Below are 15236 nucleotides of genomic sequence, written 5' to 3' on the forward strand. Positions count from 1 at the left end.
CTCGGAGTACGTGATGGAGCCCCGAGCCCTCATGCCGGCCTCGCCACCCCGCCCCTCTCATGGGGTCCTGGTGCCACAGACTCGGCTCAGCCAGACCCCAAAGGGGGCCGAGAGGGAAGGTGGGCCCGGGCTTGCCCGCACCCCAATATAGTTCCTGCGGAGCCAGGAACCCCCTCCCTGTCCGCCCCCCCGCCCCACCTCCGTGGGTCGTCAACCCCTCCTCCCGGCGGTGGCGAGGGCTGCAGTCCCACCCCTTTCCCGCGAGACCCTGAGTGACGGCGCACGGGGCCAATGGCGAGGCGGAGCGGAGGGGGCGGGCCGGGGAGCGAGAAGTGGGCAGGGTCTCCCAGAGCTGAACAGGAAGTCTGGGCAGTCGGGGCAGAGACACGTCCAGGGGACTCGGGGCGCTCACACCTTGGTCCTTAATAAGCTCGACCTCCGTGTCTGCAGCGCTCTGCTTTTCCCCGGGTTGCGTCATCCGGCGGTCAGGTAAGGACTAGGGATAGGGCTGCCTAGCACGCGCTTCAGGCAGGCGGCGCGGGGTCCTCCGGGGGCTCCTGCCCCTTAGCGTGCCTATGGGTTCAGTGGGGACGTGGGGAGGGCGACCCGGCACGTGCAAGCCTGCCTTCCCCCCCCCCCCCGGGCCAGAGTCGCGGTCCGAGGCGGGGGCGCGGCGCCGGGTTTCTCCGGAGGGATCACCCTGTGATTAAGGAGTGACGGGGCCACATAACTGTACTAGGCGGTCAGAAATCGAACGCCTTACGACAAGGCGTTAAGAGAGGAAGGTTTTGAGGGCGATGCAGGCCTAGCCCTGGGTGCCCATTAATACCAGGCCCTTCCTAAAATGGAGGAAGGGGCAGAGAAAGGAGAGATGCGCAGGAAGCTGCAGTTCCCCTCCCCCACCAGCGGCCCCTGCTCCCCGCAGGTGGCTCTCGGCCCGCAGTTCGCGGCTACTCTGGGATGAGCAGTGACTAACACAACTTTAGAAGGTGCTTGTTCTTCGGGAGACTGCCGCAGAGCCATTGGATAGTTGGGAAGCCCTCCAGGCGACCGGCCTTGCCTAGATCGGACCTGGGCTGTGCCGGCTCCCGGGTCTGCCCACCGCCGCTCTGCCCTGAGCCGACATAAAGAGGATGTATGTTAAGGAAGCTTCCTGTTCGTTGCTTCCTCCGCACTGTGGTCTAAGCCCCGGGCGGTGTGGGCCGTTACTTGACTTGCCTCCAGGGCACACGGAGGCCCTGACCGCGCGGTCCACTCGTGCTGCCCCTGGTCCGGGGTTCACTGTGGGCAGAGAAAAAGCTGTGAAGACAACTAGTCGCATCAGCCTTCCGCCCTGCCTGAGCTACCTGAACGTTATTGACTTTGTGTTTCTATCCAATTTAAAGACTAGTTGAATTTTGTTTTCACGTGATGACATGTGTTGATCATGTTTCTTATATCACTACAATGAAACAAAAAATGAGCTCTTCACAACTGTATGCTGAGGTAGTGTAATGAAAAGACGTTTAAAAGTGCATGTAAAATCTATAAAGTAAGTAAGTCAGTGGTGGCCTGGGCATGGGGGGAGGTTGACTGAAAACAGCCTGAGGACACTTTTGGGTGATGGAAAGTTACACAGGTATATAGTTTGCCAAAACTCAGAAGTTGACTAAAATTTTAAAACTAAAAAATATGTTTAAACAAATTTGCCTTTTTGTAAGATTGTAGATAAAAACTAGATACCTCTTTATTCCCTAATGAATAAAACTCCATTGTTACACAGACAACAAAGCCACAGAAGTGACTTCAGTATCTAATTTTGAAACTTAAAGAAAGATGCCATTTGCTGCTTCAGAACATTCCAGAGAACACATTGGAGGGGAGCCCAGCTAAATAATGGCTTCTGAACACTAATTCAGTTCCTCTCATCCACGCTTTAGTTCTACAGTTGTTCACTTTCTCCCTTAGAGAAAAAAAGTGAGAGGGGCTTTCTTTGAGGACTTGCTGTTTGCTGTTGGACAGTGTTTTGAAAGGAAGACTCTTCCAGTTGTGTAAATGTCTACTCATTATGTGCTACACCTGACACGAATACATTGTGTGTCGACTGTAATTGAAAAAGAAAAAAATGTTTAAAAAGAAAGGAAGACTCTTCCCTTGGAGTATCCTGGTGTTCAAAGTTTGAATCTTTATTTAGAAATCATGACATTTCATAATTACGTTTTTTAAGTGAGGTAAATGCCCTTTGAAAGAAATACTAATTAGATGTCATTATCGATGTGTCCTATCTTAGTAAAGACCGAGTTCTGTGAGTTTTGAAAAACCCAGAAATTGGTGGTAGCAACCATCACAGTGCACAGACCAAGGAGCTCACCCTGGTCTCCAAACTCAGCAGTTTCTGATTATCTAATACCCACCAGTTGAACCTTCTCCTGCGGCCTCAAGTTGAACTTGATGAAATAGATCCCAAACCTGTAATTCACTACGAATTCAGTTTCCTCCTGTTCTCTCTCCCTACCCCCATTTTTTCATCTTAGATGGTTTTGCTTGTGACCTTCATGTCCCCTTGGTCCTGACTTGGTCCATTTCCATGCCAGCCTTTGTTTATAGGACAAGGCCTGGCTGCTGGGGTTTGAGGCCTTGCTGAGCTGGGCCTAACTTACTTTTTAGGAGCAATTCCTACTGCTTTCCAGCATTTTCCCCACTCTAACCAGCCTTCCTACATCCAATATTTAGTCCAGTGTAGATTCTTTTAGTCTAGGAATCCTGAGAAGTGACCCTTTGAATGAATGAGCCGAGGCTGTGTTATGGTTTATGGAAAATGTGAACTGTTTCCTCTACAGAAATTCACCATGTCTATTCTCAAGATCCATGCCAGAGAGATTTTCGACTCTCGTGGGAATCCCACTGTGGAGGTGGATCTCTGCACCGCAAAAGGTATGTGCCACCTTTGCTTCCATAGTTCCTGCCACCAGGCTCCATTTTTTAAAACAAATTCCTTAAAATGACAGAGCCTTAGGCAAGAGAGAGTCTGTTACTGTAAAAGCCTTTCCTTCTTGTCTGCACATGTTGGCAGGTTGTGATTCCCCACGGGGGTTGTGGGTTTGGAGGCATGGAGTCCTTCTCTTGCTGCTTCCTAGGACAGGGAGGTAGGGAAGTAAGAGGATACCTTGTCCCTAAAAGGGCCCATCACTAGTTTGCTTCAAAGCTTGATGTGACCAAATCAGCAAGTGCAAATATAGAACTGCCATCTCTGTTTCCAGAAATTACTCTTAAACCAGGGATCAGGGACAGTTTTTACTTTTCGGTGTTGGGACATTTCAGAGGCCTTTAGTTTTACCTGCTACAGGTCCCCCTAGGAGGAGTTTGCCCACATGAAAAAAGAATAGAATGGAGACTCGTAAAAGTTCTCCCTTTTTCTGACTTTAAGAAAATCCAGTTGTAAACAAAAATAACCAAATAAAACATGCACAATAAAAAAGAAGCAGCAGCAGCATATAGGCAAGGACGTTAATTTTGAATTCCTGGAGTTTCAGTTGTAAAGAAAATCCAGTGCCTCTGTAGCCCTGTGGTATCTCCACCCATGTCTCAGCTGTTTTCAAAATGGAGGTGATGGGTGAGGTTGGAAGAGCAGCTCTCGGCACAATCACCCGTGGAGCTGAGCACATGGACCAGCCAGTCAGAGCTGAGTCATCTGTGAATCACAGTCCTGGCTGTGGAACCTCCACCCCTCCCTGCCCAGCCCTCCTCTCCCTTCCCCTCACCCTTGCCCAGGGAAAAAAGGCCCCTCAAGTCTAGGTGTCATAGGGCAGGAGTCTGCCTGTGGTTACTTCCTCAGGGTGGGGGTTCTTCTGAGCACGTGTTCTGTGTCGAATACCATGAGTTTTCAGACGATGCTGAGAATTTCCTTGCATCTTATGAGATTGACTTGCTTAGTAATGGAACTTTCTGCTTGGAAGTTATCAGACTTAAAACAACAATGAAAAAAGACCCACAACATTGGAAGATTGTTGGGAGTGGGACATTTCTTTGAAGCACTTTAAAATGACAAATTAACATTTTTTGAAATGTAAATAACTGGAAGTTTCTTGTGTGTCTTAATTCTTTTCAAAACACAGGTAGTGGATTTGTCAGCCTTACATTACTTCTTAGAATTTATTTTTTTAGTTTTAGGTTCACAGCAAAATTGAGCAGAGGGTACAGAGTTCCCATACACCCCACTTGCAGCTTCCCCCACCAGAGTGTTCCACTTGTTACAGTTAGATCAGCACGGACACATTACCACCCAACGTCCATAGGTGACATTAGGGTCACTATTGCTTTCGTCACTTCTTCACCTAGTCCCGTACCTATGTATACATAGAAAACCAGGGCCTGTGTCACAAAGCTGTGTCCTACTCAACATGCCGTCATGGCAAGGACACGGGTATACTAACACATCGTTCAATTAAACTGCCTGGTTGAGATTTTTTCTCTGTTTGTTTACCTTCACACCCACCCGTTTTTCATGTACCTTAGAGAGTAAAATGCTTTACAGTTTGAGGTGGCTGCCTACACTTTCTGCTCCCCTAAACCTGTCTGCCCATGGGACCAGATCTGTGCAGTACCTTTCGTGGCACTGTCCTCCAAGATTTGCCATCTTCTCCACAGTCTAGGTGTAGCCAGATGGCTGGTTCTGTGTCTGTAAGACTGGTTCAGGGCTGAATTGTGTTCTTGTGTTAGTAAACTCTGCACCTATATTGCCTTGATTCCTTTCCCCCCAATCTATCCTGGTTTCCTATTATGCAGAGAACCCCCCAAATAGGATTTCTCACTGCTTAAACTAAAACAAAGGAGCTGTAGAGATTTCCTCTTGAGCCAACACTTGCAAGGCTCGAAGGCTAGAACTCGGTCTCAGAGTTGTCCAGGGGAGTTGTCCAGGGGTGACTTAGGAGCAGTTCTCTCGAGCTGGACTGTCTAAAATACCTCATAATGTTCTATTGATTACATATTGAATGATAACTTTCGGGATATATTGGGTAAAATAAGATCCATTGAATTGTTTTAACTTCAGTATAGCTGCTAGGCCTTCAATTCCCTAAGTGGCTCAATGTTTCTGTTGCTGGGATGGGGTGGTCCCCAGACCAGCCGCAGGGCACCGGCGAGGTGAGCTTGTTAGAGATACAGACTTGGCGGCCCTCCCGTATCAGAATGTGCATTTTAACAAAACCCTCAGTGATACATGCGCAGATTAAAATTTGAGAAGTTCTGCTCTAAATGAGAAATTCATCAGCTTTGCTTTGGGGTCTGCATCGCAGAGTCATAAAAACGTGAAAGTCAAGAACAGACCATCTGAGTCTCCCAGTTGGTGGAAGGAAGAAACAGTATTTGCTCACGACGACGCCATCTGTGAGTGGGGAGGAGTGAGTGAGGGCTGGAACTGTTTAACTGTTACTGTTTTTCTTCTCCCTCAATGTCTAGGCCTCTTCAGAGCTGCTGTGCCCAGCGGTGCCTCAACTGGCATCTACGAGGCGCTCGAGCTCCGGGACAATGACAAGACGCGCTACCTGGGGAAAGGTAAGAGTCGCACCCCCAGGCTGCCTCTGGCGTGGCTGCCGTGTGTCTTCACGCCTCCACCGCTGCTCCTGGCCTGTCACAGCCTCCCTCACTCGGTGTGGCTTGTATTTGAGGGTGGGAAGCCTCTGGTTTGGCCCATGTTATGGCAAGTACGTACCCCGCCCACAGAAGAGCTGGCAAATTGGCTTATTAGCTCCAGGATCCCTAAGCCTGTAAATGCAGGCAAGAGTTTTAATACTGATTTTACTGTGCTTTGTCTTCCTTCTGTGAAAACCTCCTGGGTAGGCCAGGGACCCTCAGGATAAGACATGTGGGCTAACTACCGAAAAGCCCTGTCAGCCTCCCTGGAGGGCTCTGGGCCTTCCAGACCATCCTGCCTCGGTTTTGGAAGGTGTGGCTAACCTCTCCCCATTAATGGATCAGTCATTCTAGATTGATTTTTCTGTTGACTGCGTCACAAGCGCCACCCCGTGAGGCCACGCCTCTGGAGGGCGCTCTGTGCATTGACCTCTTAGAGCTCCTGCAAGTTCACCTTTCACTAAGTAGAGCCCAGTAGCCCAGTTACAGAAAAGCAGAGAGGGCTGGGCTGTGCCATCTCATTGGAGCATGATCCCCCCCAGGGTGGAAATTGGTTCTGGGGTGAGGCAAAAAAAAACACCTTACAATATTACTGTGGTTTGTGGCCCACAAAGGACCATATTATGCCCTTGGGGGAGGACAATTAGGAGAAAAGTCTTAAAGGGGCGGGGCTGGGGTGTGGTCATGCAAAGAGGTTGGGAAACGCTGTGCCAGAGTCCCAGGCAATGTGCTGTAGGCAGGCAGGATTTGCAGTCCTCCTTGAAGTTCTAGAGGCCCTCCCACGGGTTGCCATGGCACATAGCCCAGGCGGGTACTTGTTTAAAGCAGGACAGTGCTGTGCCTTGATTGTAATGAGGATGGATTCGTGGTCCATCCATATTCTCCCAGGTTCCTGTTTCCTCTCTGTCACTCGGTGTCCTTCACAGCTTTTCTTTTCTGTTTCTTGTTTCCTTCTCTGTCGATCTCTACTGGTCAGGTGTCTCCAGACCCGTTAAGTATATTAATGAGTTCCTGGCACCAGCCTTGTGCACACAGGTAATGCATTGGGCATCCTTTAGTCCCTGCAGCTGATGTATCCAGTGCATGGTCTTGCCAACTAATGTCTCCTCAGACATTCTGAGGTTGCTCTGTGTGCGGTCTAACCCTGTGGGTCCTAGGTAAGAGCACTCAGACTGGGCCAGAAAGTCCTCCCGATTTCGGGGGAGAGGGACATGGGGCCTTGAAGGAGGTGCCGTTGAAGGTCTTTGGTGGGCGTCTGGCTGCCTGGGTTGGCATCATAGCGGTTCTCTCCAGCAGCGTTGCTCAAGCCTGTTTTCCCATTAATGTCAGTAATTTGATTTGATTGTTCCTTCTAGGTGTTTCAAAGGCTGTTGAGCACATCAATAAAACTATTGCGCCTGCCCTGATTAGCAAGGTAGGACCCGCCTCCTGATAACTAATGTATATTAATGCATCAGAGCGTCTCCCAGGCCAGTGGCCTTTCCTGTCTGGAAGAGCTTATTCTGAGCGCTGAAGAAGCCGATTGGATCCCTGTCAGCATGAGAGTCGTTTTGCCTTTTCTAACCCACCGTCTGTGTGTCCACACTAACCATGCATGGAATTGAATCCGAGGTCTGGGACACTGCCTGAGAGCCTTGGTTTTTTTCCCCCCCACCTACCTTGACCTTTGGGAAGTTAAGATCCAGGGGTGCTGGACGTAGTGTCCACAGTGACTGACTCATTTTTCATGAACTGTGGAATTATTTACTATATTTCTACTGGCTTTCGTAGTGGAACGCTTGTTAAATAATGTCTCCCTGGGAACCTCAGTATCTCAGACTAAAAATAGATCTGCTATGGGTAAAGTAGGGCTGGGGGCCCAGACCCTGACCTGCTCGGCAGTTCTGCCTCATTTATTGTCCCCCAAACTGCTGTACCACTTGCGCAGGGAGCGATTTGAAAGCCCCTGCTGGAGAAGCTTTGTCGAGGCCAAAACCCACCACAGCCTGTTCCGTTTCTGGGCGTAGTCTCCCTCCTTGAGTCATCTGCGCCGGTGGCAGGCGGGCTCCTGTCTCCCCAGCTTGCTTATTTTGGCCTGATCTCGGTGGCACTCTAATTGGTCCCCAGACACAGTTACTTGTTTCTGCTCTGCCAGCATGCCCTCTGTCCCAGTCTCCTGGGCATCTCCACACTTTGTGCCTGTGTCCTTACTGGTGGGACTAACCACACGCAGGGCTTTCCTGGGCATTTTTTTCCCCTTGGGGGAACACACTTCAGTCAAACTCTATTTAGTGAGGGTGGGTCTCTGAAGCCATCTGCTTGGGACTCCTGACTTTTTCCAAAGATGCCTTGTTAAAAATGCAGAAGATGCCAAATTGTTCACATGGTATGATGGAGTTATAGATGGTTTTTATATGTACATACATTTTTTTTAGTTTTTATATAAGGAAGACTATGAATAAAATAATACATGGTTATGATTCAATTATGTTTTTAAAGTTATACCAATTTTCATTAAAACTTTGAGCCAGTTTTCAAGACACCAGTTTCACTACTTTATAATCTGACCCAAAATACTCATTTAGATCATCCATCAGCTGCTTGCTAAGTGATTTTGAACCCCTACAGAAATCCTCTCCCATCAGCTGGTGAAGTTCGCCTTCCGTGAAGGTCACCAAGAGGGGCACAGGGTGTAGCCTGCCTTTGAAGAGCAGGGCTCACATGCGTGAACAATGAGTTGTGGTTTTTATTGCCCCCAATCACCCTGCTTTGTAGTAATGCCTGCTCAGCACACGCCAGACGGTTCTGTCTCATATGTAATGTATCTGTGACCTTTGACTCAAGGATCATGCCTCCTACATTTCATTGTTGGCCCGCTGGTGCTTGGAGACATGGCTGATGACTATTACAGCAAGTGAAGGGCAGCTTTGTGTCTCCCTGTTTACTCTTGATTCCCCCCACTTTTTTGCCTACCAAGCAAATGTGTAACAGAACTGATTCGGACTTTGTACAGTTTCAATGTTTTACCGAATCCATGACAGAAGTGCAAAGGTCATGCAGACAGAGTGACATCACTCTTCCCCCAAGCAGCTTATCTTTCCTTCTTCCCATAGAAACTGAGTGTCGTGGAGCAGGAGAAGATTGATAAACTGATGATCGAGATGGATGGGACAGAAAATAAATGTGAGTGGCGAGGTGGATCTTGGCCTGGGAGGTGGTGGATCTCCTGGAGACCTTTTACATCCTTTGGGAAGAGGCCATGTGGTCTCTGACGGTGAACTCCATGACCGTCTGTGGTCTCCTGTAGTTGTCTTGCGTCACTCACCTTAATCACGTGTTACATATCACGAGCATAACCAGGTGACTGCAGCATGGCTGTAGGGTTACTCAAATGAGGGTTGTCCTTTGGACTAAAGCAACTTATGGAACTTGCAGAGTTCCATACACCAAAGAAAGGGCTTTCTTAGGGGAAAAAAGCAGATGATCTCCAGAGGGTGCTGTTTGCATCTCAGGCTTGAACGTGGAAAGGACGTGGTTCAGGATCCCAGCCACGGTGTGGTCACAGGCGGCAGGCAGGAGGGGACAAGGTGGTGAGAAATACTCACTGACTGTTCTGTTGTAGCTAAATTCGGAGCGAATGCCATTCTGGGGGTGTCCCTGGCAGTCTGCAAGGCTGGAGCTGTTGAAAAGGGGGTGCCCCTGTACCGCCACATTGCTGACCTGGCTGGCAACTCCGAGGTCATCCTGCCGGTTCCGGTGAGTGGCTTTGAACTTCCCAGATGAGGAACAGAGCATTAGCTTTCTCCCGGGGCCCCAAGACCGTCCACGTCTTGATCTTGTCCACCCGTGGCTCTCTGACAAAGCAGGCTCTGGAGGTCTCAGCGGCAGACAATTCCTCTGCCACTTGTCAGGAGTGACCTTGAGCAAGTGACTCAATTTCCCTGCCCCCAAGTCCTTTATTATGGTTGATGGGGGTGGTGGAAATTGTACTTGGTTGGTAGTGTGCATCCGCTGAACCAGTGGCCAGTGCTTAGAACGGAGCACCTCTGGTGGTGGTGACTGCAGTTGTCAAGAGAGCGTTTCATAGCCACATGTGGCTGTGCCCTTGAATGTCGGGCTTGCCGCCGCTCCGTGGGCTTCTCCGGGCCAGGGGCTGTACTTCTCTCTGTGTCTCCCCAGGCCTTCAATGTCATCAACGGTGGTTCTCACGCTGGCAACAAACTGGCCATGCAGGAGTTCATGATCCTGCCGGTCGGGGCGGCAAACTTCAAGGAGGCCATGCGCATTGGAGCCGAGGTGTATCACAACCTGAAGAACGTCATCAAGGAGAAGTACGGGAAAGACGCCACCAATGTGGGAGATGAAGGTGGCTTTGCTCCCAACATCCTGGAGAATAAAGAAGGTAAAGCTCTAGAGGGACCCCCGAATCCTGCGGCACTGCCCCCCTCTGTCGGCGAGTCCTCCACATCTGCCGCCCACAGAGCGTTGGTCTTTCCACCCTTCATTCATCAAGTATTAAAATGCAAACAGTTTTGGGGAGGGATATGGGAGCTAGCACTTCATTAAAAAGGAAAAATAGCAAGGAATTTCCTTATTGGGGTGACTTGTGAATGGCCTGATGGTTTGTTCAAATTGGGCTGAGGGGCCCAGAGAGGCAGTTTGTTTTTCTTGCCCCACCTGGTGATGGCAAAGGTTTGAAATTTGCTCTGTCCGAGGAGATGCCGTGTGGTCAGCACTGGGATCGGCCCCCTTAGTTCATTCAACCACTGGGCTGCTCACACAAGCTATGTTTTGCTTTGAGTCTTTAGGTACAGAATTCAATGTGAGAATTGAGTAGAGGGTACAGAAAGTCTTAGAACAAGACTTCACAGAAGGGAAAGCGGGGTTCAAGCATCTTTTGTCACCTTCAGGGGCACCTAATGACAGAAAATAGCCATCCTGGTCTTTGGATCAACCATAGGAAATTGCTGGTGTTCGGCCATTTTGACTTACAAAAAATGGCCCTTCACATGGTTTAACCTAACAGCTTGGGGCTCCTTGCTGTGGAACGTGTTTTTGTGTTTCCCTCCAGGCAGCGCTGCCCAGTGAGGCACAGCCTAGGGGGAGGGCCCCGCCGTCCTGGGCTACCCTCCACTCGGCTCTGACTTGGCTCCCAGTGTCGCTCTATTTAAAGCCTGTTCCTCGGGACAGCTGGTCCCAGCTGGTCACTGTAACTGTATCTTGGCCAGCATGGCGTTCTGGGCACTAAATTTGGGAGCATCTATCCCTGAGAATCACTTAGAGTCAAAATGGGGTTTCCCACTTGGCGATGTGCCAGGCAGGCTGACCGGTGGTTTCTTGCCCCCGAGCAGAAAATGTAATGGGAAATCTGGTAACTGGTGGTTGGGGCCAAGCATCTCTTGGTCTTTGTTGTGGTTCCTACTTGGCAGCTGCTAGGAAACTGTCTCTGCCTGCCCGGTGTCCATACTTGTCGCCACTATCTTTCCAGCCCTGGAGCTGCTCAAGAACGCCATCGGGAAAGCCGGCTACACCGATAAGGTTGTCATTGGCATGGACGTAGCTGCCTCCGAGTTCTTCAGGTCTGGGAAGTATGACTTGGACTTCAAGTCACCCGATGATCCCAGCAGGTACATCACCCCTGACGAGCTGGCCAACCTGTACAAGTCCTTCGTCAAGGATTACCCAGGTGAGTGCTTCTGGGGCACTGTCCCCCCTCCAGCCACCGGCGGGCATCAGGGCAGCTGCAGCTGGGCCGGCGGGTGATGGACACAGCATGAGAGTGGTGGGTGTGCCCGTGCCACACGCCTCCCCGTGGAGGGGAGGGGCCTTCTCTGGGTCAGATGCGCACAGAGCACCGAGGGCTTCACAGGTGCTTTGATGCTGCAAAGGAGTCAGGCGATGGTCTTCGGTGACAGCCAGCAGTGACACTGATAAGGTGTGTGCAGTGTGATCGCCTGCCGTCACTGTCACAGCCATCTCTTGCTTTGTCATACACGTGAGGAAAGTGATCTTTGTTACGCACATTGTGAGCTGGGCACTCACTCAGTGCACCCAGGATAGGTGGGGACTCTTCATACTGGTTTATAAGGACAGACCCCGAGGCACCAAGAGGTCAGGAAGTTGCCCGAGGGTACTCGGCAAATGGCGGAGTGAGGTTTCAGACCAGGGAGTCTAAGCTGCTGCAAGGAACCACTCAGTGAATAACTTGCTGGAGGTGGAGCCGAGACGCAGACCCGGTCTTCGGCCTTCTGAGTCCATAGCTCTGTTCTTATTCTCGATGGCACTAATCTCGCACCCCCGTGGGCAGGTCAGTACCCCATGTAGTAAGTGTGAGGTCCCAGGATTGCAGCTTACTTCTGTGCCCTGTCACAGGAGCAGGTCGGGAGGGCAGAATGTGGGAGGGAGCCGTTCCTGCTCTGTAGGTGAGACAGGTGTGAGGCCAGGTGAGCAGTGAGTTGGGAGGGAAGAGGCTGTCGGGTTGGGGTTCACACTGGGAGGCCCCACTGATGGGGCGTGGCTCTCATTTCCTCAGTGGTGTCCATTGAGGACCCCTTCGACCAGGATGATTGGGAAGCGTGGCGGAATTTCACTGCCAGCTCGGGGATCCAGGTCGTGGGCGATGACCTCACGGTGACCAACCCCAAGCGCATCTCCAAGGCTGTGAGCGAGAAGTCATGCAACTGCCTCCTGCTCAAAGTGAACCAGATTGGCTCGGTGACGGAGTCCCTACAGGCGTAAGTGTCCTCGGGAGCAGCTGTCACAGAGCGAGGGGCTGAATCTGAACAAGAGCCCCTTTCTGGTCTTGGGAGCCCTCCTAACTGGAACTGGGTTTTAAAGTAAGCTGGCACCAAGGGGACTGGGGTGTTGGCAGTTGTGGCCTAATTCTTAATTTCACACGGAGAACGTAAAAGGGGACAGGTCTCTCTCCCCTTAAGGCTGAACCCTATTTTTCAAACCTGACTGGAGGGCTGTTGAGGTTCTCGGAGCGTGTGAGTTCAGAAGAGGGCGAGGGCCATCACGTTCCCCAGGAGTTGAGAACGAGCTGGCTGCTCCTCGGCCCTGGCCCCTCCCCTGCTCTCCTGCCTGGGATGGTGGGTCATGGCATCAGCAGGGCAGAGGGGGCTCTTGTGCCCGGGAGGTGGAGTCAGGCCGGCGGTTGTTTCCTGGCTTCTAGGTGCAAGCTGGCCCAGTCTAATGGATGGGGCGTCATGGTGTCCCACCGCTCGGGGGAGACTGAAGACACCTTCATTGCCGACCTGGTGGTGGGGCTCTGCACCGGGCAGGTAAAGCGCTCCCTGGGATGAAAGCCGGTCCTTGTCTCTGCTCTCTGATAGCAACTTCCTGAACACAGAGCCGGGCGGGGGTGGGGTCCTGGATGCCTCTTGTGCCCTTCTTCCTGGGTCAGAGATCCTCCCTAAGAAACTGTTCTCTCTCTGCCACGGCGCCCTCCCCTTGCCTAAAGCACCCGCTGTAAGCAACGTGTCGTTTTTCTCCTTCCAGATCAAGACTGGTGCTCCTTGCCGGTCCGAGCGCTTGGCCAAGTACAACCAGATCCTCAGGTAAAAAGGATGCCTCACTAGGAGCTCCTGGCTCTGGCTCCTGGCTCTGGGGCGCATTACAGATCTCGGCGGGGGGGGGGGCCTGAGCACTGTTAGGCTTGGCAGGTGCGGCTAGAACAACGTAAGGTGCCCTGCGCGTCGCCCCAAAGCAGGAGCCTGTCCCATATGGTGCTGCCACCTGCTGGTGGGAGAGGGAATAGATTCCCTGTGGACAGTCAGAAGTTATGGGAGCCTTAGTGGTTATCTAATTTAGCCCGCCTGTTTTGTGCACAAGGAAATCGGGTTCAGAGAGGTGAAGAAAATTGCTGAAGGGCCAACAGCAGGGTTTCCCCTGAGTGCCTTGAGACTCTGGTCCCCCCCATTTTTGTCTCAGTTGTGTCCTCAGTCTGTCCTTAGGAGGCTCCCAAGCACAGGGAGACTTGCCCTCCCCTTTGTTACTCTTTCCAGTCTTGCAGGGGAAGGGAGCATCCATTTCATAAGCCCCCCACCTCACCCCTTCTTTAAAACTATCCTGGCAAGTTCCAGACGTCTTGTGATTTCACCTGTAAATACTTCGTATCTCTTTCAGATGCAGATTATTTTTTTAACATAACCACTCTACCATTACAGTGCCTAAAGTTAGTAATAATTCTGTAGTATCAGTACCCAGTCTGTGTGTCTACTCTATCTCCCCAAGATCCCATGTTCACTCTCATAAGCTCCCCTCCTCTTTTCCCCATGCCACTTACTTGTGGCAACCAGTGAAGACACTGGTTGTCTTTTCATTTAAAAAAATAATTTTATGTTTGAAGAAATAGCAATCCTGACATTTCTTCTACTTTGTCCGTCAAAAACATTGAGGGGGCTGTGGAGAGGAGAAGGGGCAGCAGGTAGGCCACCACTTTCCGGCTCAGTTGGGAGGATGGGAGCGGTACGCTTTTCTGTTCCCGCATCTCGGAGCTCAAGTTGAGGATAAGTTGGACAGATTGTGCAGGTGCTGGGGTCTCGACTTCCTGGGAGGTGGTGTGTCTGACTATATTTCTGGATGAGGAAACTTAATGCATTGAGATGTGGCTTCTCTGTTTTTCCCTCCCTCTCTCTCCATCCTGCTTCCCAAGAATTGAAGAGGAACTGGGCAGCAAGGCCAGGTTTGCCGGCAGGAACTTCAGAAACCCGCTCGCCAAGTAAGCTCCGGGCAGGAGCCTCTGAGCCCTGGTCACTGGTCAGCCAATTAGACCTCTGCTCCTGGTGTCTACATGGGCGGCTTGAGGTCCTCCACCCCCACCCCAGCTGACACTGCAGGGGCCTCTGCTAGGTAACAGCCCTGTCCCATCCCCGTGATGTTCTCACTGCTTCCTTAGAACCACGAAAGTCAAACTCGACCATCTGGAACCCTGCTGGAAACCGTAGCTCTGTAGTCATGTGTTTGGCCTGAGTCACTGTGTTTCTCACCTCGCTTCCCAAGTGTCGGGAGCCAACTGTATCTACATTGTAATCTCTGAGGTCTTCACAGGCAAGATCCCCAGTGGTTTTGTGTGCAAAATAAAAAGGCTTCAGTGACCCGTAGGAATACTGTGTGTATGCGTATAGGACAGTCTGTCCTTGTGTTCTGTGTCATGGGGCGTTGCAGTAGGCCTGCAAGGGCTAGAGGCTTTGTGTCCTGAAAAGGGGTACCAGGAGTTTCTTGAGGACATTTGCATGAGTCCTTGGAAGGGCAGTTGAGGCAAAAGGTGAGAGGAAGGAGGTGTGTCCACCATTTCCTTCAATAGAAGTTGGGTCAGAGCTGGGAGGCAGGGTGACTTCCAACTTCGTACGTCTTATTTGGGAGAAAATACAATCGCAGAGCTATTACAGGTTATCTCAAGGGCAGTGGCTTCCAGGTCACATGACGTCCAAACCAGAGGGACTGTTGGAGTAAGCAAACCATCCTGGGCAAGACTGAATGTAGGTTCTCGGTGCTAGGTAGGAGAAACCGGTAAGAATAATTAAAAGAGAGCTCCTGGGAGGTGGGACATCTGGAGATCTTGGAACCCTGCTTAAATTAAAATTGAATTCCAAGGGGTGGCCGGTTAGCTCAGTTGTTTAGAGTGTGGTGCTGATAACACCAAG

General features: G+C 51.0%; 1 protein-coding gene across 2 annotated transcripts; it reads left to right on the forward strand.

Moving 5' to 3' along the window:
* The first annotated feature begins 306 nt into the window (after positions 1–306).
* On the forward strand, positions 307–14693 carry ENO1 (enolase 1). 2 transcript variants are annotated; one of them, XM_074334099.1, is made up of 12 exons: positions 307–489; positions 2820–2913; positions 5437–5532; positions 6966–7024; positions 8703–8772; positions 9212–9345; positions 9769–9991; positions 11078–11275; positions 12122–12323; positions 12764–12872; positions 13090–13148; positions 14246–14693. In XM_074334099.1, the coding sequence occupies exons 2-12, from the start codon at positions 2829–2831 to the stop codon at positions 14313–14315; spliced, it is 1305 nt and encodes a 434-aa protein (XP_074190200.1). In that variant the 5' UTR covers positions 307–489; positions 2820–2828; the 3' UTR covers positions 14316–14693. The 2 variants fall into 2 exon arrangements, with proteins under 2 accessions (XP_074190200.1, XP_074190201.1); XM_074334100.1 differs by lacking the exon at positions 6966–7024 and adding an exon at positions 6587–6645 and having other exon boundaries at positions 313–489.
* Positions 14694–15236: the final 543 nt, after the last annotated feature.

The sequence above is a fragment of the Rhinolophus sinicus genome, linkage group LG06 (genome assembly GCF_036562045.2).
Source record: "Rhinolophus sinicus isolate RSC01 linkage group LG06, ASM3656204v1, whole genome shotgun sequence".
NCBI classification, from domain to species: Eukaryota; Metazoa; Chordata; class Mammalia; order Chiroptera; family Rhinolophidae; genus Rhinolophus; species Rhinolophus sinicus.

Coding starts and splice junctions, on each gene's coding strand:
- ENO1 (XM_074334099.1), top strand. CDS start 2,829: ATGTCTATTCTCAAGATCCATGCCAGAGAGATTTTCGACTCTCGTGGG. Junction 9,992..11,077: donor CATCCTGGAGAATAAAGAAG/GTAAAGCTCTAG, acceptor CTATCTTTCCAG/CCCTGGAGCTGCTCAAGAAC. Junction 11,276..12,121: donor CTTCGTCAAGGATTACCCAG/GTGAGTGCTTCT, acceptor TCATTTCCTCAG/TGGTGTCCATTGAGGACCCC.